Raw genomic sequence first — 24,159 nt, forward strand, 5'->3', positions numbered from 1 at the left:
GCGGTGTCCCCAATCGCCTTTATACCGGGGTCCGTGAGAGAAGCCACAGGAGCAGTCAGCGGGGGGGGGGGGGGTGGGCGTGTCCAGACAGGTATATGTAGTGTAGTTCACCACAATTTGCCTTCCTCATCACAGACTCAATCTGCAAATGAACCTTTAGGGAATCCTGCACAAGGAGTCCCAAGTTCCCTTGCACCTCGGTGTTTTGTATTTTCTCTCCTTTTAGAAAATAGTCAATCCTTTCATTTTTCTGCCAAAGTGCGTGATCATATACTTCCTGTTGCTCTGCTGCATCTGCCATTTATTTGCCTATTCTCCTAACCTAAGCCCTTCTGTAGCCCCTCTACTTCCTCGAAATTACCTGCTCCTCCACCTGCCTTCACATTGTCTGCAAACTTTGCAATAAAATCATCAATTCCATCATCCAAATCATGAACGTATAACATGAAAAGAATCGGTCCCAACATAGACTGCTGTGGAACACCACTCATCACCAGCAGCCAGCCAGAAAAGGCTCCCTTTATTCCCACTCTTTGCCTCCTGCCGATCAGCCACTGTTTTATCCATGCTGAATCTTTCCTGTAATAGCATGGGCTTGTAGCTTGTTAAGAAACCTCATATATGGCATTTTGTCAAAGGTCTTCTGAAAATCCAAGTATAAAACATCAACCGATTTTCTTTTGTCTATCCTGCTTATTATTTCTTCAAAGAATTCCAACAGCTCTGTCAGGCAAGAATTTCCCTTGAGGAAACCAAGCTGACTACAGCCTATTTTATCATGTGCCTCCAAGTACCCCAAAAACACATCCTCAACAATCAATTCCAACTCTTCCCAACCACTGAGGTCAGACTAACTGGCCTATACTTTCCTTTCTTTTGCTTCTCTTCCTTCTTGAAGGGTGGAGTAACATGTGACATATTCCAGTCTCCCAGAACCATTCCAGAATGTAGTAGTAAAAGAATCACTACCAATGTCTCCACAATCTCTTCAGCCACCTCTTTCAGGATCCTGGGGTACACCATCTGGTCCAGGTGACTTATCTACCTTCAGACCTCTCAGTTTCCCAAGAACTTTCTCTCTAGTTATAGTAATTTCACACACTTCATGACCCCTGACACTCTCAAAATTCCAGCATCCTGTTAGTGTCTTCCACAGTGAAGACTGATGCAAAATACTTAAACAGTTCATCCACCATTTCCTTGTCCCTATTATTAACTCTCTAGCATCATTTTCCAGGAGTTCAATATCGACACTCACATCTCTTTTACACTTGATGTATCTGAAGAAACTTTTGGTATCCTCTTAAATGTTACTGGCTAGCTTACTTTGTATTTCACCTTTACCTTTTTAATGACATTTTTTAGTTACCTTCTCTTGGTTTTTAAAATCTTCACAATCCTCTAACTTCCCAGTAGTTTTTGCTCTATTATATGCCCTCCCTTTGCCTTTTATGTTGACTTGTTAGCCACAGTTGTGTCATCTTTAATTTAGAATACTTCTTCCTCTTTGGGTTGTACTATATATATATATATGTACACACCTTCTGAATTGCTTCCAAAAATTCCAGCCGTTGCTGTTCTACCATCATCCCTGCCCATATTCTTTTCCAACCAATTCTGGCCAACTCCTCTCCCATGCCTCTGCATTTTCTTTTACTCCACTATAATACCAATACATCTAACTTTAGCTTCTCCTTCTCAAATATCAGGGTGAATTTGATCATATTATCATCACTTGCTCCTAAAGAATCTTTTACCTTAAGCTCTCTAATCAAATGCAATTCATTGCACAACACCCAATCCAGAACAGCTGATCCCCTGGTGGGCTCGACCATGAGCTGCTCTAAAAAGCCATCTCATAGGCACACTAGAAATTCCTTCTCCTGGAATCCAGCACCAACCTGTGATTTTTACAATCTACCTTGATATTGAAACCCCCATGACTATTGTAACATAGCTATTTTGATATGCATTTTCTATCTCCTTACTTCATTCTTCATTTTTCTAAATTCCAAAGAAATAAATCTATATTGTTTGGAGTTGGGCAAAATATAGAGCATTGATTTGATAGGTGCTAGATAAATGGAAGTTCCAGTGTCATCATTTGTTGGCCAAATACATGCAATTATAAAGGCCATTCTTTTCTTTATTAAATAGAAAATATTGACCTGAATGACCCAATTCTGCTCCTGTCTTATGGCCTTAACACCTAACAAATCAATATTGTGCCACGTTGGCATTCCGGTCTTTGTGTGGATGGAGTATTTGTTCAAGTGTTTTGCATCTACCGTTGTCCATGACTGGTTTCATGAGTCGATGGTGAGGGACAGAGTTCAGATGCACAAGTATTAAAATATCGGTTAGGTCATATTTGGAATACTGTGCACATTTATGGTCACTGCTTTACAGGAGAGGGCTTTAGAGATTCACTAGAATACTGCCTAAATCAGAGAATATTATCTTCAAGGAGAAGTTGTATAAGTTTGGACAATATCATGGACCATGGGCCCGGCCCTGTGCTTCACTGTTCTATGTTCTAGAGTCAGTTCAACTCAACAAATGCCAAAACTGTCCAAACAACTGTCTCAGATTCTTGACGAACGAGGAGACCAAGTGAAGTTTTACCATTAGTCCTGTAGAAGAGTCTTGCACGTGTTCTCACAGAAAGAAATATTTGTTTTTATTTATCGTGAGTCATTTATACAGCTTTATTATCAAGTGAGTCATGTGTCTACTTGATGTACAAAGACCATATTTTCCCTTTACCTTAAAATGCCGTTCCAGTGTTGAAAGGAACCTGACGTTGTCTGCAGCTTCCACATGGTACTTGGTGAGATCAGCAATGATTAAATTGAAGTTCTGGATTAAACTCTGGTCAGATTTGCCCACAAACTTGACAATCCGCTTCACAACAGGCAGCTTGAGCTGTTCACTTAGAGCACTGAGAGTAGCATTACGCTCACGCCAGAAATCAATTTCAGCTAGCGGACCATTGCCCTAAGGAAGTGTTTAGATAAAACAGCATTTTTTCCCCACTTTATCTTCACAAGATAAAATCACAACACCCACTTACACTTCACACAGAGTAAAAGTAATCAAACCACTGAAGATAGAACCATATGGCAGCATGCGTAATTTACAAAATTATCTCAGTCTTTAACATTACCAAACTAAGGGTCTTTATAACCATTACTTGTTACTGCAGTTAATGATTAGAAAATGTTGCTTACACCATAAAGGAATTCCTGTAACTATATACTGACAGAGCAGAGCACATGGCCAACAATGAGTGTGAGGAATGTAATGCTTTACAGTGGGGATGCTGAAGAAGTTAACATCAACAGCAGAGAGTACCAATACGGTGCAGGGAGTATTGGCATTAATATTGTATGTTTACACAGACTGTGGTTAAAACATGAAGGCAGAAGTCGACCACTTGTCCCCCCACCCTTCATGTCTGAGACCAATCCAGCAAAATTTTGCTGTATTCCCTCTAAGCTAGGTACCTCCTTTCTTTGGTTAATCGACCAAAAATACACAAGATATTTGTGGTGTTCTCTTACCTAGGCCCTATACATTTGCAATAAGGTTTCTTTATTTCCATAATCATCTGTCCTCTTAATCATCTGCTGTATTACACATTGGCTTTCACAGGACAATACAAGAGAGGAATGGGCCCTTCAGCCCACAACATCTATGCTGTCTAACATGCCAAATTAAACTAAACCAATCTCTCTGCATGTGGTCCCTAGTCTTACCAAAGTTGCACAACTGCAACATAATGTCTCAGCTCCTGTACTTGGTGCTCTAACTGATGAAGGCAGCATGCCATCCTGTCATCTTGTCATCCTGTCTACAGTGAAACCACTTTCAGTGAACTATGTACTGTACTCCTAGATCCCTCTGTTCCATAACACTCCCCAGGGTCCAACCATTCACTGGGTTTCTACTCATCACATTCTACAGGGGGTGTATCAAGAGCATCCTGAGCAGCTGTGTCACTGCCTGGTTCGGAAATTGCACCGTCTCAGATCGCAAGACCCTGCAGCGGATAGTGAGGTCAGCTGAGATCATCGGGGACTCTCTTCTCGCCATCACGGACTTTTACACTACACGCTGCATCCGCAAAGAAAACAGCATTAATGAGGACCCCATGCACCCCTCATAAAATCTCTTCTCCCTCCTGCCGTCTGGGAAAAGGTTCCGAAGCATTCGGGCTATGTAACCCAGACTATGTAACAGTTTCTTCCCACAAGCTATCAGACTCCTCAATACCCAGAACCTAGTCTGACACCTTGCCCTACTGTCCTGTTTATTATTTATTGTAATGCCTGTATTGTTTTTGTGCACTGTAAGTAGTCCTGTGTAGTAGGTCTGTAGTCTAGTGTAGCTTTCTCCGTGCTGTTTTTTTTAAGTAGTTCAGTCTAGTTTTTGTACTGTGTCATATAACACCATTGAGTCACTGGTACTGTAAAGTGTTATGCTAACCATTACACTACCATGCTTATATAAGTAATGATTGATGAAGGTCCCAACACTAACCCCAAGCACAGCTTTCAGCACAAATAAGCCTGAGTCTGAGAAACAACCTTCAAGCATCCCTCTCAGCTTCCTACCATTGAGCCAATTATGAATCCAACTAGCTATCTCTCCCTGAATCCCACATGATCTATACTTCCAAACTGCCAGGATAAAGTCAAAAGCCTTGCTGTCAACTGCACTACCCTCCTCTAACTTTGGTTACCCTTTTTGAAAAATTCTTACAAGATTTGTCAGATATGATTTCTCATGCACAAATCCATCTGACTATCCCTGAAAAGAGATGACATGATACCAAATAAACATGAGTATCTCTTGAAAAGAATTGTACCAAAAGGTGAGATTTGTGACCAGAGAATATTAATAACACCACTATTGGAATCTACAGAATAGACTGATGACAAGAGATATCTAGCAATAGAACCAGACAGTGTAACTAAAAGAGTTTTATGATTTCAGAGGTATTCATTTAAAACTTTCCAGTAATATTAAGATGAACTTGGATGGCAACTCAAGGTACCTGGGGTGTCTTTGTCAGCTGCTCTTCAAGAGCTGTAGTGATTTGCATCTGCCAGTTCATTATACTCTGTTCCAGCATTTCCCTTATAATTGGATCAAAAGCAAATTGGTCCAAATCTGCATCAAGGTCAATTGGAGGCATCTCAAGTTTGATTTCACCTGGTGAAAAGAGAAGGTAAACATTTCAAAAGCAAACTCTGGAGAGGCTGGAAATACTGTGCAGGTCAGGCAACATCTATGGAGGGAGAAATTGAGTCAGTACTAATGAAGGAGATATATTTGCTTGGAGGCTGGCATAAGATCTAGGTTTGTACCACAAATACAAATTCTACTCAAAATAGAAAAGGCATCAATATTTCTCTGTTCAGTGCTTTATTATAACCTAAACTCTTAGTTCAGGAGCAAACTGATGGGCTATGGGAAGCATTTACTACATTAACCACAACTAATTTGAGACATATCGACAGGTTGAGTGGTGTCACAACATCCATCTCGCATTCAACATCAGCAAGAATAAGAAAGTGATTGTGGACTTCAGAAAGAGGAGTTTGGGAGAACATACACTCATGGGTCAGCAATAGAAAGAGTAAACTAGTTTAAGTTCCTGCATGTATATATCTCAGAGGATCTGTCCTTGGCCCAACATATTGACTCAATCACAAAGAAGCAAATCAGTGACTCTACTTTGTTAAGAGTTTGAGATCTGGTATGTCACCAAAAAATTCCTTCAAATTTCTACAGATATACAGTGGAGAGCATTTGATTAATTGTATCACAGCCTGGTAATGAATAATCCAAGGCATAGGTTTGCAAGAGCTGTAGGACAAGGGGAACCCTATCCCAAGTGGGGTGGCAGGCGGATGGGGTGAGGATAGGTGTGCAGGAAATGGGAGAGATGCATTTGAGAGCAGAGTTGATGGTGGAAGAAGGGAAGCCCCTTTGTTTAAAAAAGGAAGACATCTCCTTTGTCCTGGAATGAAAAGCCTCATCCTGAGAGCAGATGCAGCGGAGACAGAGGAATTGTGAGAAGGGGATAGCATTTTTGCAAGAGACAGGGTGGGAAGAGGAATAGTCCAGGTAGCTGTGAGAGACTGAAGGCTTATAGTAGATATCAGTAGATAAGCTGTCTCCAGAGATGGAGACAGAAAGATCAAGAAAGGGGAGGGAGGTGTCAGAAATGGACCAGGTAAATTTGAGGGCAGGGTGGAAGTTGGAGGCAAAGTTAATAAAGTTCCCCTTGTCCTCACCTACCACCCCACCAGCCTCCAGGTCCAACGTATAATTCTCCGTAACTTCTGCCACCTCCAACGGGATCCCACTATCAAGCACATCTTTCCCTCCCCACTTCTTTCTGCTTTCCGCAGGGATTGTTCCCTACGCGACTCCCTTGTCCACTCATCCCCCCCCCCCCCATCCCTTCCCACCAATCTCCCTCCTGCCACTTATCCTTGTAAGCGGAACAAGTGTTACACCTGCCCTTATACTTCCTCCCTCACCACCATTCAGGGCCCCATACAGTCCTTCCGGGTGAGGCGACACTTCACCTGTGAGTCAGCTGGTGTGGGATACTGCGTCCGGTGCTCCCAGTGTGGCCTTTTATATATTGGTGAGACCCGACGCAGACTGGGAGACCGTTTCACTGAACACCTATGCTCAGTCTGCTAGTGAAAACAGGATCTCCCTGTGGCCACACATTTTAATTGCATGTCCCATACCCATTCTGATATGTCTATCCATGGCCTTCTCTACTGTCAAAATGAATCCAAACTCAGGTTGGAGGAACAACACCTTATATACCGCACACAAAATGCTGGTCACAAAATGTGGAACACAGCAGGCCAAGCAGCATCTATAGGGAGAAGCACTGTCAATGTTTCGGGCTGAGACCCTTCGTCAGGACTAACTGAAAGGAAAGATAGTAAGAGATTTGAAAGTAGTGGGGGGAGGGGGAAATGCAAAATGATATGAGAAGACTGGAGGGGGTGGGATGAAGCTCCCTTTGAATTTCCAGCATCTGCAGATTTCCTCGTGTTTGCACCTTATATACCGGCTGGGTAGCCTCCAACCTGATGGCATGAACATTGACTTCTCTAACTTCCGTCAATGCCCCTCCTCCCCTTCTTACCCCATCCCTGACGTACTTAGTTGTTTGTTTTTTTTCTCTCTCTCTGCCCATCACTCTGCCTGTTTTCCATCTCCCTCTGGTGCCCCCCCCTTTCTTTCTCCCGAGGCCTCCTGTTCCAGGATCCTTTCCCTTCTCCAGCTCTGTATCACTTTTGCCAATCAGCTTTCCAGCTCTTAGCTTCATCCCACCCCCTCTGGTCTTCACCTATCATTTCGCATTTTCCCCTCCCCCCACTACTTTCAAATCTCTTAGTATCTTTCCCTTCAGTTAGTCCTGACAAAGGGTCTTGGTCCAAAACTTGACAGTGCTTCTCCCTGTAGATGCTGCCTGGCCTGCTGTGTTCCACCAGCATTTTGTGTGTGTTGTTCTAACCAAAGAATACTATTTTTAATTCCATGAGTATAACTACAGCTGCAGGTACATGGTGTGTGTCCAAATACAGAAGCAGATTAATGTTCAATTATACTGACCCTCAACTTGTTGAATGGTTCTCTGAACTTGATTTGCAAACTTTAGTAGAGTTATTAAGAACTCATCTCTGCCAAACTGAATACTTCGTGAATCGCCTGCTGCTCTCGTGTCTGCAGCACTTAGTTTCTCATACTGAAACACTGCTGTACTCAAGAAACGGGATGAACCTCCCCTTGGATCAACAGCCTTACTGTGGTGATAAGCCAGAAGTGGCATAAAGATCTGCAAAAATAGAAAATGCAACATTGAGATTATCTCATATTTGACAATTGTCACACCTTAGAATACTTGCTTCAACAGTTTCATGCATGCATTCAACTAAAATATTGCTAGTCAGCAAAAATATCAACTAAACAATCAACAGCTCCATTTACTAGTCAAGAGAAAATAAAAATCTATTAACTAACAACTAGCAAATTCACAAGCAATTTTCCAATAATAAAAACAGAAAGTTACAACAAAACTCACTAAGTCTGGCAGTGTTAATGTTGATTAAAAGATACATCAACAGTCTTAAGATCCCTGCCATTTACTGCACATGTCATTCCAGAATTTATCCTCCAATACTCATTTCCTCACATTTATCTGGATTAAATTGAAGCTGTCTCTGAAACACACACAAAATGCTGGAGGCACTCAACGGTCCAGGGAACATCCAGAAAAGAGCAAACAACGAACTGTTTGGGCTGAGGTCCTTCATCAAGACTTGAAAGGCAGGGGAGAAGTCAAGAAAGAAGGTGGGGGGGACAGGAAGAAGTAGTACAAGGTGGCAGGCAATAGGTGAAACTGGGGGAAGTAAAGAGCTGGAAAGTCAAGTGGTGAAAGAGATTGGAGAAGAGGGAATCTGATAGGAGAGGACAGAAGGCCATTGAAGAAAAGGAAGGGGGAGAAGTACCAGATGGAGGTGATAGGTAGGTAAAGAGATGAGAGGGGGAACAGGAAAGGAGAATGGTGAAGTGGGGAGGAAGAGTTAGAGAAATTAATGTTCAAGTCATCAGGTTAGAGGCTATCCGGAAGGAATATAAGGTGCAGCTCTTCCAACCTGAGTGTGGCCTCATCGTGGCAGTAAAGGAAGCCATGGACTGAATGGAAATCTGGAATTAAAATGGGTGGCTACTAGGAAATCTGTTTTTAGTGACAGATGGAGCAAAGGAGCTTGACAAAGCGGTCTCCCAATCTACATCAGGTCTGACCAATACACAGGAGGCCGCACCAGGAGTACGGGATATGGTATATGACCCCAACAGATTCGCTGGTGAAGCATCATCTCACCTGGAGGGACTGTTTGTGGTCCTGAATGGTAGTGAGGGAGGAGATGTAGGGGCAGGTGTGGCACTTGTTCCATGCAAGCAAGTAAATACTAGGAAGGATATTAGTGGGGAAGGACGAGTGGACAAGGAAGTCTCAATCCCTGCAGAAAGTGTAAAGTGGGGGGGAGGGAGCAGAAAGATGTGCTTGGTGCTGGGATCCTGTTGGAGATGGCTGAAGTTATGGAGAATTATGTGTTGGATATGGAGGCTAGTGGGCTGGTAAGTGTGGTGACAGGAAGATGGGATGATGGCAGATGTGTGCAAAATGGAAGAGATGCAGGTGAGGAGAGTGTTGATGGTGGAAGAAAGAAAGCCCCTTTTTTTGAAAAAGTGGACATCTCAATTGTCTGGAATGAAAAGCCTCATCCTGAGGGCAGGAATGACAAAGATGGAGAAACTGACAGGGAGGGAAGAGGTAGAGTCTAGATAGCTTCTTCCTCCCCTCCCCTTCCTTTCCAGTACTGATGAAGGGTCCTAGCCCAAAATGTCGACTGTTTACTTTTCCATAGGTACTGCCTGGCCTGTTGATTTCCTACAGCGTCTTGTGTTGGCAGATATGCTCATATTTGGATCTTCCTCTGCTCCACCCAACTTTCCAACTGATCAATGTCCCACTGTATCCTTAAGACTGCTTTCTTCATCATCTGTGACTTCTACATTCTCATCCAAATCATTTATATATACAAACAACTAAAGTTCCAGCACCAATCCCTGAGACAAATGACTAGTTACAAATTTCCAGACTGGAAACCACTACACGCTGCCTCTATCAGCTGGCCAATTCTGGATCCTGTTTACCAACACATCAGATCCCTTGTGCCTTAATTAATGACAAGAGATCGGAGAGGAAAGACTATTCTATTGCACATATCACCATGTCTCCAAATACAGTAGCATATCAGAGCCACTACTTCAACAGGCCAAGCTCCAATGTATGGGAATGGTGGCAGACTGTCAGATGTAACAATAAGTGGAGTGTATCAGCTGGAAAAACAGACCTTCTGACTTAAAAGTACTAATTAGTCCAAGAGATGCCTTTGCATCAGGCGACATAGTTATGAACAACTAAGTGGTAGAATTTCAGATGGAGCAAGAGGGAGTACAGGTGTGAGATACACCAGCTAGTTGAGTGGCATTGCAGCAACAACCATGCATTCAATGTCAGTAAAACCAAAGAGCTGATTATGGACTTCAGAAAGGGTATGAAGAGGGAACACAAACCAATCTTCAGAGGGATCAGAAGTGGAGAGAAGGAGAAATTTCAAGTTCCTGGGTGTCAAGATCTCTGATGACCTCACCAGGTCCCAAAAATTCGTTGCAACTATAAGGCAAGACAGTAGTTATATTTCATTAGGCATTTGAGGAGATTTGGTTTGTCACCTAAAACACTCGAAAATGTTGAAAGATGTACTGTGGAGAGCATTCTGACAGGCTGTATCACTGTCTGGTATGGAGTGGACGGAGGGAAAGAGGCTACTGCACAGGATCAAAAGAAGCTACAGAAAGTTGTAAAATTAGTCAGGTCTATCTTGGGTGTTAGCCCCCATAGTATCCAAGACATCTTCAAGGAGCGGTGCCTCAGAAAGCCAATGCCCATTATTAAGGACCCCATCACCCAGGGCATGACCTCTTCTCATTGTCACTGTCTGGTATGGAGGAAGGAGGAAAGGGAGCTACTGCACAGGATCAAAAGAAGCTACAGAAAGTTGTAAAATTAGTCAGCTCCATCTTCAGTCTTAGCATTCATAGAATCAAAGACATCTTTAAGGAGCGTGCCTCAGACAGGCAATGCTCTAATGATAAAAAAACCTCAAAGTCAGCATGGTTTCTGTTAAGGGAAATCTTGTCTGACAAATCTGTTAGAGTTCTTCAAGGAAGTAACAAACAGGGTGGACAAAGAAGAGGCAGTGGATGTCATTTACTTGGATTTTCAAAAGGTAATTGATAAGGTGCCACACATGAGGCTGCTTAACAAGATAAAATCCTGTGGCATTACAGGAAAGATAGTGGCATGGATAGAGAAAAGGTTGACAGGCAGGAGGCAGTGAGTGGGAATAAAAGGGGCCTTGTTTGGTTGGCTGCCAGTAACTAGTGGTGTTCCTCAGGGGTCAGTATTGGGACTTCTACTTTTCACATAGTTTGACATGCTTTAGATGATGGAATTGATGGCTTTGTGGCAAAGTCTGCAGATGATATGACAATAGGTGGAGGGGTAGGTAGTGCTGAGGAAGCAATGCAATTGCAGCAGGACTTAGATAAATTGGAAGAATGGGCAAAAATGTGACAGATGGAGTACAGTGTTGGAAAATGTATGATAATGCATTTTGGTAAAAGGAATAATAGTGTGGACTATTATCTAAATGCCTTGCCCCCTAGGCCTGAGTCGATATAGTAGTAGTATTATCTAAATGGGGAGAAGGTTCAAACAGCAGAGGTGCAGAGGTACTTAGGAGCCCACGTGCAAGACTCCTAGAAGGTTAATTTACAGGTTGAGTCTGTGGCAAAGCGGCAAATGCAATGTTGGCATTTATTTCAAGGGGAATCGAATATAAAAGCAAGGAGATAATGCTGAGGCTTTATAAGAGACTAGTCAGGCCATACGGAGTATTGGCAACAGTTTTGGGTCCCACTTTTTAGAAAGGATGTGCTGTCAATGCAGAAAGTCTAAAGGACTATGTTCACAAGGGTGATTCAGGGGATGAAGGGGTTACCATATGAGGAGCGTTTGACAACTTTGGGCCTGTACTCTCTGGAATTTAGAAGAATGTGGTGAGATCTCATTGAAACCTACCAAATGTTGAAAGGACTAGATAAGGCAGATGTGGAGTTGATGTTTCCTACGGTGAGAACATCCAGAACTAGAGGGCCCAGCCTCAAAATTGAGGCGGCAACCTTTCAGAACTGAGGTAAGGTGGAATTTTTTTAGCCAGAGAGTAGTGAATCTGTGGAATGCTCTGCCACAGACTGTGGTGGAGGCCAAGTCCATGGGGATATTTAAGGAGGAAGTTGATAGTTCCCTGACTGGTCAGGGCATCAAAGGATAAGGTGAAAAGCCAGGTGTATAGGTTGAATGGGATCCAGGATCAGCCATGATGGAATGGTGGAGCAGATATGATAGGTTGAATGCTCCCATGTCTTATGGTCCATTATTAAGGACCCCCATCACCCAGAACATGCCCTCTTCTCAATATCACTGTCAGGAAGGAGGTATAGAAGCCTGAAGGCACACACTCAGCTGGAACAGCTTCTTCCCCTCTACCATCTAAATGGACATTAAACCCATGAACACTACTCACTTTTTAAGTTATTTCTGTCTTTACACTATTTAAATATATTTACTGAAATTGATTTACATTTTTTCTATGTTATCATGTATTGGATTATACTGCCGCCACTAAGTTAACAAATTTCATGATGTATGCCTGTGATATTAAACACGATTCTGATTCTGATTCTGGTAAGCATCTGAGACCTTTCAAAAGACTTGAGATAATTTCCATGGAAGCACATGGAACACAGGTATCCCTGGATAATACGTCAGAAACAAGTTAGGACTCTGTCTACCCAACCCAAGCAGTCTGCACACAATAGTGTGTCTGAGTTGGAAGGGTATCACAAATATTATTAAGTCCATGAGACCATGTCAGACTTGAAGAGGCCATGAGCTGATTGAATCGATCCTTCAGATCTTTAGTTAGAATGGAAATATAGACAGCACAGAGTGGGGTTATAGGCAAAGTACTACATTTAGTGTGCTGATGAAAGGTCTTGGCCTGAAACATCAACTGATTATTCATTTCCATAGATGCTGCCTGACCTGCTGAGTTCATCCAGCATTTTGTGTGCGTTGCTTTCTTCCAGCATCTGCAGAATGTTTTGTGTTTATATTTGGTGGATATTGTGATAGAGATAGTGTCACAGCTGCAGAAAAGGATGAAGTCATGGAGGGATTGTCTTCTGAGTCTCTGTGGCTGGAAATTAGAAACAGGAAGGGGTCAATAACTCTACTGGGTGTTCTTTTCTTTTTACAGACCACCCAATAGTAACAGGGACATTGAGGAGCAGATAAGGAGAATGATTCTGGAATGGTGTCATAATAACAGAGTTGTCATGGTGGGTGAATTTAATTTCCAAAATATTGATTGCCATCTCCCTACAGTGGGGGGGGGGGGGTTAGATGGGCTAGAGTTTGTTAGGTGTGTTCAGGAAGGTTTCCTGATGCAATATGTAGAAAAGAGGAGAAGCTGTACTTGATCTGGTATTGGGAAATGAACCTGGCTAGGTGTCATGTCTCTCAGTAGGAGAGCATTTTGGAGATAGTGATCACACTTCTATCTCCTTTACCATAGCATTGGACAGGGATAGGAACAGACAAGTTAGGAAAGCATTTAATTGGAGTAAAGGGAAATATGAAGCTATCAGGCAGGAACTTGGAAGCATAAATTGGAAACAGATGCTCTCAGGGAAATGTATGGCAGAAATGTGGCAACTGTTCAGGGGATATTTGCATGGCATTCTGCATAAGTATGTTCCAGTGAAACAGGGAAAGGATGGTACGGCACAGGAACTGTGGTGTACAAAGGCTGTTGAAAATCTAGTCAAAAAGAAAAGTTTACAAAATGTTCAAAAAACTAGGTGATGATAGAGATCTAGATTATAAGGCTAGCAGGAAGGAGCTTAAGAAAGAAATGAGGAGAGCCAGAAGAGGCCATGAGAAGACCTTGGCAGACAGGATTAAGGAAAACCCCAAGACATTCTACAAGTATGTGAAGAGCAAGAGGATAAGATGTGAGAGAATAGGACCAATCAAGTGTGACAGTGGAAAAGTGTGTATGGAACTGGAGGAGACAGTAGAGGTATTTAATGAATACTTTGCTTCAGTATTCACTACAGAAAAGGAACTAGGGATGACTTACAGTGGATTGAAAAGCTTGAGCATATTAAGAAAGAGGATGTGCTGGAGCTTTTGGAAAGCATCAAGTTGGATAAGTCACCGGATGAGATATACCCCAGGCTACTTTGGGAGATGAGGGAGGAGATTGCTGAACCTCTGGCAATGATCTTTGCATCAATGGAGATGGGACAGGTTCCGGAGGATTGGAGGGTTGCTGATATTGTTCCTTTATTCAAGAAAGGGAGTTGAGATAGCCCAGGAAATTATAGACCAGTGAGTCATATTTCAGTGGTTGGTAAGCTGACGGAAAAGATCCTGAGAGGCAAGACTTATGAACATTTGGAGAGGTATAATATGATTAGGAATAGTCAGCATGGCTTTGTTAAGAGTAGGTTGTCCCTTATGAGCCTAACTGAATTTTTTGAGGATGTGACTAAACACATTGATGAAGATAGAGCAGTAGTTGTAATGTACAGTATATCAGCAAGGCATTTGATAAGGTACCCCATGCAAGACTTCTTGAGAAAGTAAAGAGGCATGGGATTCAAGAGAACCTTGCTTTGTGGATCCAGAACTGACTTGTCCACAGAAGGCAAAGAGTGGTTGTAGACGGTCATATCCTGCATGAAGATCGGTCACCAGTGGTGTGCCTCAGGGATCTGTTCTGGGACCCTTACTCTTCGTGATTTTTATAAATGACCTGAATGAGGAAGTGGAGGGATGGGTTAGTAAATTTACTGATGACACAAAGGTTGGGGATTTTGTGGATAGTGTGGAGGGCTATCAGAGATTTTAGCAGGACATTGATAGGATACAAAACAGGGCTGAGAAGTGGCAGATGGAGTTCAACCCAGAAAAGTGTGAGCTGGTTCATTTTGGTAGGTCAAATATGATGGCAGAATATAGTATTAATGGTAAGACTCCTGGCAGTGTGATCAGAGGGATCTTGGTGTCCAAGTTCATAGGACACTCAAAGTTGCTGTGTAGGTTGACTCTGTGGTTAAGAAGGCACATGTTGCATTGGCCTTTATCAACCGTGGGATTGAGTTTAAGAATCAAGAGATAATATTACAGCTGTATAGGATCCTGGTCAGATCCCACTTGGGAGTACTGTGCTCAGTTCTGGTCACCTCACTATAGGAAGGATGTGAAAACTATGGAAAGGGTGCAGAGGAGATTTACAAGGATGTTGCCTGGATTGGGGAGCATGCCTTATGAGAATAGGTTGAGTGAACTCAGCCTTTTCTCCTTGAAGCGGCAGAGGATGAGAGGTGACCTGACAGAGGTGTATAAAATGATGAGATGCATTGACTGTATGGATAGTCAAAGAGGCTTTTTCCCAGGGCTGAAATGGCTAACACGAGAGGGCACAGTTTTAAGGTGCTTGGAAATGGGTACAGAAAAGATGGCAAGCATAGGTTTTTTTAAGCAAAGGGTGGTGAGTGCGTGGAATGGGGTACCAGAGACGGTGGTAGAGGTGGATACAATAGGATCTTTTAAGAGACTCCTGGATAGGTACATGGAGCTTAGAAAAATAGAGGACTATGGATAATCCTAGGTAATTTCTAAATATGTACATGTTCAGCACAATATTGTGGGCCAAAGGGCCTGTATTATGCTGTAGGTTTTCTATGTTTTTATATAAAAATATGTTTAGTAGGTTCACAGAAGGAGCAGAGAGCATTGAAAAAAATCTTTGTAGATGAGATCAAGCAAGAAGGGCTGAGTTCAGCGACCAGACAGGAAGTAACAAAATAGCCAAGGCGAGTATGTAAAATTAGAACATTAAAACTTTGTTATTCAACCATTTGGAAACAGCAACAGTTCTGCATCTGAATCACCAGTTAAAGTCATGGAGCCATGTAACACAGATACAAATCTTTTGGCCCAACCACTCCATGCTGATAATGGTGCCCATCCAGATAGTCCCAGTTTCCTACGTTTGACCCATATCCCTCTAAGCCGTATTCAAATGCTTTTTAAATTCTACTACTGTACCTGCCTCACCCTCTTCCTCTGGCAGCTCGTTCCATATATATACAAACACTCTGCATGAAAAAATTACCCCACAGATCCCTTTTAAATCTTTCTCATCTCACCCTAAATCTATGCAAATGTACATTTTGGACTCCCTTACACTGGAGAACAACCACTTTATCTGTGCCCTTGATAATTTTAAACATTTCTATAAGACCACCACTCTTTCTCCTATGTTCCAAAGAATAAAGACCTAGCCTGGACAACTTCTCCCTAAAACCCAGACCTTCTCGTGTTCCCTTCACCCAGCAGTACTCCAATTCCCACAATCCCTTTAAACTGACCAGGATCAATATTCTTGTGCTCCCTTTAAATTTCACTGGCAGATTTCAAATTTTATTTATAATACTATGTAACATTTAAACATGATTCTAAAAATGTGTTGGAGTAGTTTGTAAAAGTTGCTAGTCCCGAGTGTTCCAGATTATCAGAGTTTTCTTGGTTGATGCATTTTATTGTCTGAAAAAGAAGTCAAAATTTCAATCTCAACTTTAATAGTAATTTAAACAAAAAGAAACAGGGTGGCAAGTTGGGGATGCACAAACTGCATGGTGAGAAATTCAATAACCTCTCACAAAGAACCATACAATTGTTGAATATTTTGTCTAAATGCTGAAATGGAAAAAAAAATACACAACAAAGCTTAATCTCTTCAGATATTCTACAGGATGTCAAGAAAATCTGAAGAAAAGGTACTTAAAGATATGGAGTCTTAGGTCCTGGGTAAGGTTTAATAACCATGGTTTGTGGATTGGACTGTTGTTCATGATATGATGTGTTTCTGGTTATTCCTTTCTTTTATTACTATTTTGTGTTATCTTGATCGGGGCGGACTGGCTCTGTGGCCTGCAGCCAACAAACAACACAGCCTTAAATTGAACTGAGTTGAACTAAACTGAATATTCCTCGACTGTTTCAATGACTTTGTAGTTTGATGCTTTATATTCACTTGTTTTCTGCCATTTGCATGATTTGTTCTTCTTTTTTTACACACTGGATATTTAATGTTTTCTTTGAATGGGGTTCCATGTTGTTCTTGGTTTTGTGGCCGACTGTGGGAAGACGAATCTCAGAGTGGTTTTCCTGCATACATACTCTGATAATAAGTGTATTAAGAATCTCTGAACCTTTGGTAAAATCCAATGACTATTTTTTAAAATGTGATTACAAAAATTGTATGTTAAAACATTACCCAGGACATTAGAAATTTCAATTGAAAGGGAAGCTAAAATTTCTTATAAAGGTATTTTTATTAATGGAATTGTTAAATCTATGTATCATATTGATTAATTGCTATAGCATTAATTGCTATATATAATGTGTCATGCTCAGACTTAAGTCTCAATTTTAAAGTTTACCTACATTTATGTAATTCCTATTAAACAGAATCAAAAAGCAGCATTTAAGGAGCTGGGATTTGGGCCATAGGGAAGATTTCTAATAATATTCCACCAATCCTTCAACGATTTCTTTGATTCACCTGTGTTAAGATTTGATATAACATCGACAAAACGTGTCCATTCAGCATGCCAAACTCAAGCATTTTGGGCATGAGTAAGTTGGTCTCCTTCATGTCATTGGGTTCTGTGATGTTCTCTAGAGATACAAAAATATAAAATTAATGTAGGTTTGACAGTAAGAACAGCATGTGACAAAATGCAGCATTCTGACCAATTTTCTGTGCAGCCATGATTAAAACAAGATTCATATAGAAACATCCCAGATTAGTAAACACAAGAGATGCTGAAACACACACAAAATGCTGGAAGAACTCATGTCAGGCAGCATCTTCGAAGAGGAATGAACAGTCAGCATTTTGGACAGAGACCCTTCATGAGTCCTAATGAAGGGTCTTTGCCCAAAACATTTACTGTTTATTCACCTCCATAGATGCTGCCTGACTTGTTGAGTTCCTCCAGCATTTTGTGTGTAATTACAGATTAATAAAGGGTGGGGTTCTGTGGCCTTTTATCTCCGAGTCAGATGACTGTAGGTATAACTCTGACTCCGCAAACCTGTACCCATAATCAAAGCTAATACTACTCAGAGAGGGCTGCACGATCAGATACATCATAAATCAGGCCCTTCACCACTATCAACTACTCTTTTTACAGGCACCCTGCATTAATCCCATTAATCATTTTATTCTCCCACAATCATCTACACACAAGGGGCAATTTAGAGTATCCAATTAATCTACCTACCTCTTTCCATGTACTTGCTAAGGTGTGGTATCCTGAGCCTCACACCGTTCTTCATGTTGTAAAGCTGCAGCACATCTTCTGCTTTTTCCCTAGAAGCCTCCATTTTGTGATGTGAGCATGGATTGCTCAATTTCTAGCTGCTCCCCAGTTAAAATACACTCAGATTTCACTTTGTCTATTGCTTTTCACCCTGTCACAATTTTGTTCATTCACTTAACATGTCAATGTTTCATTTCAGGTAGGTAACATTATTTATCAGAGGTGTGGCAAACCTCTGATTCAACTACTTAATAATAAAGCTAGAGAACAATTCTTTCAGCGCCAAAGTGTTCATCTTGAAACCTGTCTCAGTACACAACAAGATTATAAAGGCACCTACCCTTTTTATTCCTGAGAAAAAAGAATGCATCCTCATTGATAAACTCCGGAGGAATTTTCTGGAGTGAAACATGAAGCATTGGGTGTTCCACTAACTGTGTTATGATTTTCTGAAATAACAAATAAACATAAATCTGAATATTGATGATGCATAAAAATAGGTAGTTTACACAGAAAGACATTTCATAAACTACATGCACGAGGGTTTCACCAATGCACTCCTACATATGATTCTGACAGCTGTATCAGCAAAATGTAAAGTTCCCTGGATAACTCTTCCTACAAATCAACAAACTGCCTCAGAGACTGCACTATATTTGAGGGTGACAACAAAACAATCAAACATAGCCTCCTGCTTTACTGTGCCCTTATGCATTCAGGCAATTTTGACAAGGGCTCAGGGAGAAATCAGCCACCCCAGAGGTACAGAGACATAGCCAGAAGTGTACAAAACAAACCAGTGTCCGTCCACCTCAATGTCTGCTATATTGAATATCAAAGAGGGCTTTGAAAGTTTCTGGCAGGATGAAGCGGATAGGCAGCCCAGACAACTTGTCACAAACTGGAGAAAATCTTCAGATGCTGGAAATTCAAGCAACATACATGTGTGCCTGCAAAGCTGAAGAGCTTCAACAGAGATCTTAACTTCAAAAGTTTGACTAAAGTTTAAAGTAAATTTATTACCATGTATCCCCATATACAACTCTTTCTTATAGGCATACTCAATAAATCTATAATAGAATAATAAACATAATAGAATCAATGAAAGACAGCACCAACTTGGGTGATCCACCTGTGTGCAAAATTCAACAAACTGCAAATAGATAAAGAAAGAAATAATAATAATGATAAATGAAAAAGCAAATAATGTCAAGAACATGCGATGAAGAGTCCTTAAAAGTGACTCCTTAGGTTGTGGAAACAGTTCAGTGTTTGGGTGAGCGATGCTGAATGAAGTTATCCCCTCTGGTTCAAGAGCCTGATGGTTGAGGGGTAATAACTGTTCCTGAACTTGGTAGTGAGAATCCTGAGGCTCCTGTACCTTCTTCCTGAATGCAGGAGCAAGAACAGAGCATGATCTGGGTGGTAGGGATCCCAATGATGGATGCTGCTTTCCTGCAACAATGCTCCATGTAGACGTACTCAATGGTGGGGAAGGCTTTACCCGTGATGGACTAGGTTGTATCCAAAGTTCAAAGTAAAATTTAATATCAGAGTACATGCATATCACCACATACAACCCTGAGATTCTTTTTCCGGCAGGCGTATTTAACAAATCTATAGAACAGTAGCTATAAACAGGAACAATAAATAATAAACTGTGCAAATGCAAATATAAGTAAATAGCAATAAATAACAAGATAAAGAGTCCTTAAAGTGAGACCATCAGTTGTAGGAACGCTAGAAATAGAGTAAGTGTAGTTGTCCCCTTTTGTTAAGAGCCTGATGGTTGAGGAGTAGGAACTGTTCTTGAACCTGGTAGTGCAAGTTCTGAGGCTCTTGTACCTTCTACCTGATGGCAGCAGCGAGAAAACAGCATGCCCTGAGTAGTGACAATCTTTGATGATGGATGCTGCTTTTCTATGGCAACATTTCATGTGGATGTGATCAATGCTTGGAAGGGTTTTACCCATGATGTACTGGGCCAAATCCTCTACCTTTTGCAGGATTTCCTGCTCAGAAGGTATTGGTGTTCCCTTAACAAACCATAATGCAAGCAGTCAGAACACTTTCCACCACACATCTTTCGAAGCTTGCCAAGGTTTTTGATGACATGCCAAATCTCCACAGATTCCTGAGGAAGTAAAGGCACTGTTGTGCTTTACTTTGCAATGATGGGTCCAGGACAGGTCCTCTGAGAAATTGACACCCAGGAATTTATTTACTGACCCTCTCCACCTCTGATCCTCTGATAAATACTGGCTCATAGATCTCTGGTTTCCTTCTCCTGAAGACTACAATCAATTCCTCAATCTTATTGACATTGAGTGAGAGGTTGTTGTTATTGCTCCACTCAGCTATGTTTTCAATCTCCCTCTTGTATGCTGATTCATCACCACCTTTAAGGCAGAGAATTATAAGTGTACTTAAGGCAGAGATTGACAGGTATCTGAGTAGTCATGGCATCAAAGGTTATGGTGAGAAGGCAGGGGAATGAGACTAAAGGGGAGATTGGATCGGCTCATGATGAAATGGCGGAGCAGACTCGATGGGCCAAATGGCCAACTTCTGCTCCTTTGTCTTATGGTCTTATGGTCTTTAATACAGCCCATAACAGCGGTGTCATCAGCATACTTGTATATGGTGTTGGAGCTGTAGTTAGCCAGTCATAGGTGTAAAGCAAGTAGAGCAGGGGGCTAATCACACACCCCTGTGCTGATGGAGATTGTGGAGGAGAAGTTTTTGCCAATTCAAACTGGGATCTGCAAGTGAGGAAACCCAAGATCCAATTGCACAAGGAGGTATTGAGACCCAGTTCCTGGAGTTTTCTGATTGGTTTTGAAGGAATGATGGTATTAAATGCTGAGCTGTAATCAAAAAAGAACATCCTGGTGTATGCATCTGCATTGTCCAGATGTTCCAAGGTTGTGTGAAGAGCCAATGAGATGGCATCTGCTGTAGACCTGGTGTATCGGTAGACAAATTGGAGCGGATCTAAACTGCCACTCAGACAGGAGCTGATGATGTGTTTCAACACCAGACTCTCAAAAGACTTCATCACTGTGGATGCAAATGACACTGGGCGATTGTCATTGAGACAGGCTACCACGTTCTTCTTGAGCACCAGTATGATTGAAGCCTGCTCAAAACAGGTGGGTACCACACACTGCAGGAGCGAGACATTGAAGATATCTGTGAATACATCAACCAGTTGGTCAGCACAGGTCTTCAGTACTCATTCAGGTACTCCGTCCAGACTGGATGCTTTCTTTGAATTCATTCTCTTGAAGGCAGCCCATGTGTCATCTTCGGACACTAAGACCACAGGATCACTGGGGAGACATGAGGGTGCACGATGGTTCCTCTCTTTTCTGGTGGTCAAAGTGAGCATAGAAGGCATTAAGCTAATCTAGAAGCAAAGGTTTGCTGTCCCGTATTGCAAGATTTAACTTTGTAAGAGGTTATGGCATTCAAACCCTGCTACAACAGTCAAGCATCCCTCATTGATTCCGGTCTAGTCTGGAATCTCCACTTCACCCATGAGATGGCTTTCTGGAGAACATCTCTGTACTGTATTACTCTTGATCTCCAGACTTGAATGCCTCTCATCTGGCTCTCAGCTAATTATGGATTTCAGGGTTCATCCAGGTCTTCTGATTGGGATAAAACCTGAACGATTTCATGGGGACACACTCATCTACAGCTGTTTAACAAAGTCTGTTACGACCCTTGTGTATTCAGGTCCTCAGATGAGTTTTTGAACACAGCCCAGTCCACTGACTCAAGGCAATCCAGTAACTGTTTCTCTGGCTCCCGCAGAGGCAGTATCCACCACTTTTTATGCAGATTAAAGAGTAAAGATCAGTTTATCTGGAAATAAAGTCATCAATATAGAAATGCTTATTATCTTAGTAAGTAAGAGTTTGGGGCAGCTTGGCAGCATAATGGTTAGTGTGTAGGGTAACATACTTGGTATAAAAGTACATAATTCATAACCACTGATATTAAGATGGGATTTCACTTTAAGAGGCTGATCTAATGTGATGACATAATTACGTGAAGGGTTTTTAGTGCACTGTAAGTTTCAGTTTTTGCTGTTTTAATAAATGAATTGCTATGGCTTTTCTGAAACATAAAATGCCTCACATCATTTTATTTGCAAAAACCCACATTGGTGACCCATTGCTCTAGGATAATTCGAGTTATTGAACATGTCAGTCAATGCATGCTGTCATTTGGTTTGTACAATCTGAGGCCCAGTTCACTCTGCAAGAAATCTCCGCCAACTACACCAAATATTTCTACATAGTAACATTGCTCAGCAACTCCACAGCTGTGAGAGCGGTGAGTCAGCTAGAACACGATAAATACTGATCACTGAAAATTCACCTCTTACAGACTTCTGGACCATCAGAGTCTGACCGCACCAAACAATTACTCTCCTTGCCTGGCTTCCGCGATGGTAAGCCTGTGAAGCTAATGAACCATATGTTGTCTCTCCTGGGAAATCACCATCCTTGTTTTATTTTTAAAGAAATTTTCATGCAGCAAATGCCTGATCAAGTTTGTATAACGCCCATGATGGACTATAGGTAGCTTGCTAAGATGGCTAATTGGCTACATTCAGCAAGGCAGCAATCTATCATTTCTCCTTTCCTACATCAACAAGCCTGGTCAGCAAGAGGCCCTCAACATAAGGATGCCCACACCTGCGAAACAGACTATGCCAGGCCCGTGTTTTTACTATGCTCGCTTTGGTATGAATGCTAGGAAGTGCTGACTGCCTTGAAGCTTTGGCAGTGCCAGCACATTGGCACATCGGAGGTCTGTGAATACTGTGGGTTTCAGATGCCAGGGTTATCTACTGTTTATTACAGTCACTCTTTCAGGCCAATGCTTCTTGTGTGCATGGGTGGTCAAGTGAGTATGCTGCCAGCATTGCCTATAGATGAAAAGGCAAAGAGCGATGAAACCTAGCTGGAGGCTGCCAATGGCAGCAAGATCCAGACTTACAGGACACAATGAGTGACGCACTGCTTCAGATGATGATGTTATACATTGCACTTCACCCTGGCTAAAGTGGCTAGACCTCTACTTGGTGCAGATTTCTTGTGTGCCCAAGAATTGTTGGTCAATCTTAAGAACTATTGGCTTGTGGATGCCAAGGACTTTGGGCCATTACCTTGCTCCCCCAGTAAGTTCTCAATGACTCTGTCAGGCACATGCACCACCACATGTGAGCTTACTTGACTGCTGAGCAAATTCCCAAACCTCATAAAGCCCCAATTCTCCACAAGTCACAAAATATGGGGTTGAGCACCACATTTCCAGTCCATGCCCACATGCAAAGACTGGACCCAAAAAAGCTGGCAACCGCAAAGGCTAAGTTTGCCAACATGGAAAGACTTGGAACTGTACACTAGTCGAGTAGCCCCTGGGCTTCCTCTCTCCATATGGTCCCTAAGTCGGGAGGTTGCCGCCTGTGTGGTAATTACCATCACCTTAACAAGGTCACCACCCGATCGCTACCCGGTCCCACACATACAAGACTCATCAGCACGTTTAGCTGGAAATCCAACTTCATTAGCAGTTCCTATCAGGCACCTTTGTGCTCGGAGAGCATTCCCAAAACAGCTATGATAACCCAATTTGGCCTTTCTGAGCTTCTGCGTATGCTGTTCGGGCTGAAAATGCAGCACAGACATTCCAATGTCTGATGGACTCTGTATTAAAAGGCTTAGATTTTCTTTTTGTTCACCTGGATGACATACTTGTCGCCAGTGCATCCAAATCTGAACACGTACCCCATGTCTGCATACTTTTCAAGCACTTGGCCAACACGGGTTGATTATTAACCCTGCTAAATGCCTGCATGGGTGTCAACCACTGACTATCTCAGCCATCGCATCTCCACAGAAAATGCGAAAGCCCTCCCATCAAAAGTAGCTGCTATTATGGATTTCCCACTGCCCTGCTGCACTACTAAAAAATGAAAGGAGTTTTTGAGCATGGTAAATTTCT

At 42.0% G+C, this 24,159-nt stretch overlaps 1 protein-coding gene across 1 annotated transcript in view; it reads right to left on the reverse strand.

Moving 5' to 3' along the window:
• Positions 1-24,159, reverse strand: part of dnah10 (dynein axonemal heavy chain 10) — a 278,366-nt gene that overhangs the window by 237,669 nt on the left and 16,538 nt on the right. Inside the window, exons 4-8 of the mRNA XM_059994530.1 lie at positions 18,479-18,587; positions 17,376-17,491; positions 7,654-7,876; positions 5,060-5,217; positions 2,767-2,997 (exon numbers count right to left, since the gene is read on the reverse strand). Of these exons, the coding sequence (XP_059850513.1) occupies positions 2,767-2,997; positions 5,060-5,217; positions 7,654-7,876; positions 17,376-17,491; positions 18,479-18,587 (837 nt within the window). The remainder of the gene's footprint in view (positions 1-2,766; positions 2,998-5,059; positions 5,218-7,653; positions 7,877-17,375; positions 17,492-18,478; positions 18,588-24,159) is intronic.

This window comes from Hypanus sabinus, chromosome 18 (genome assembly GCF_030144855.1).
Source record: "Hypanus sabinus isolate sHypSab1 chromosome 18, sHypSab1.hap1, whole genome shotgun sequence".
In the NCBI taxonomy this organism is placed as follows: Eukaryota; Metazoa; Chordata; class Chondrichthyes; order Myliobatiformes; family Dasyatidae; genus Hypanus; species Hypanus sabinus.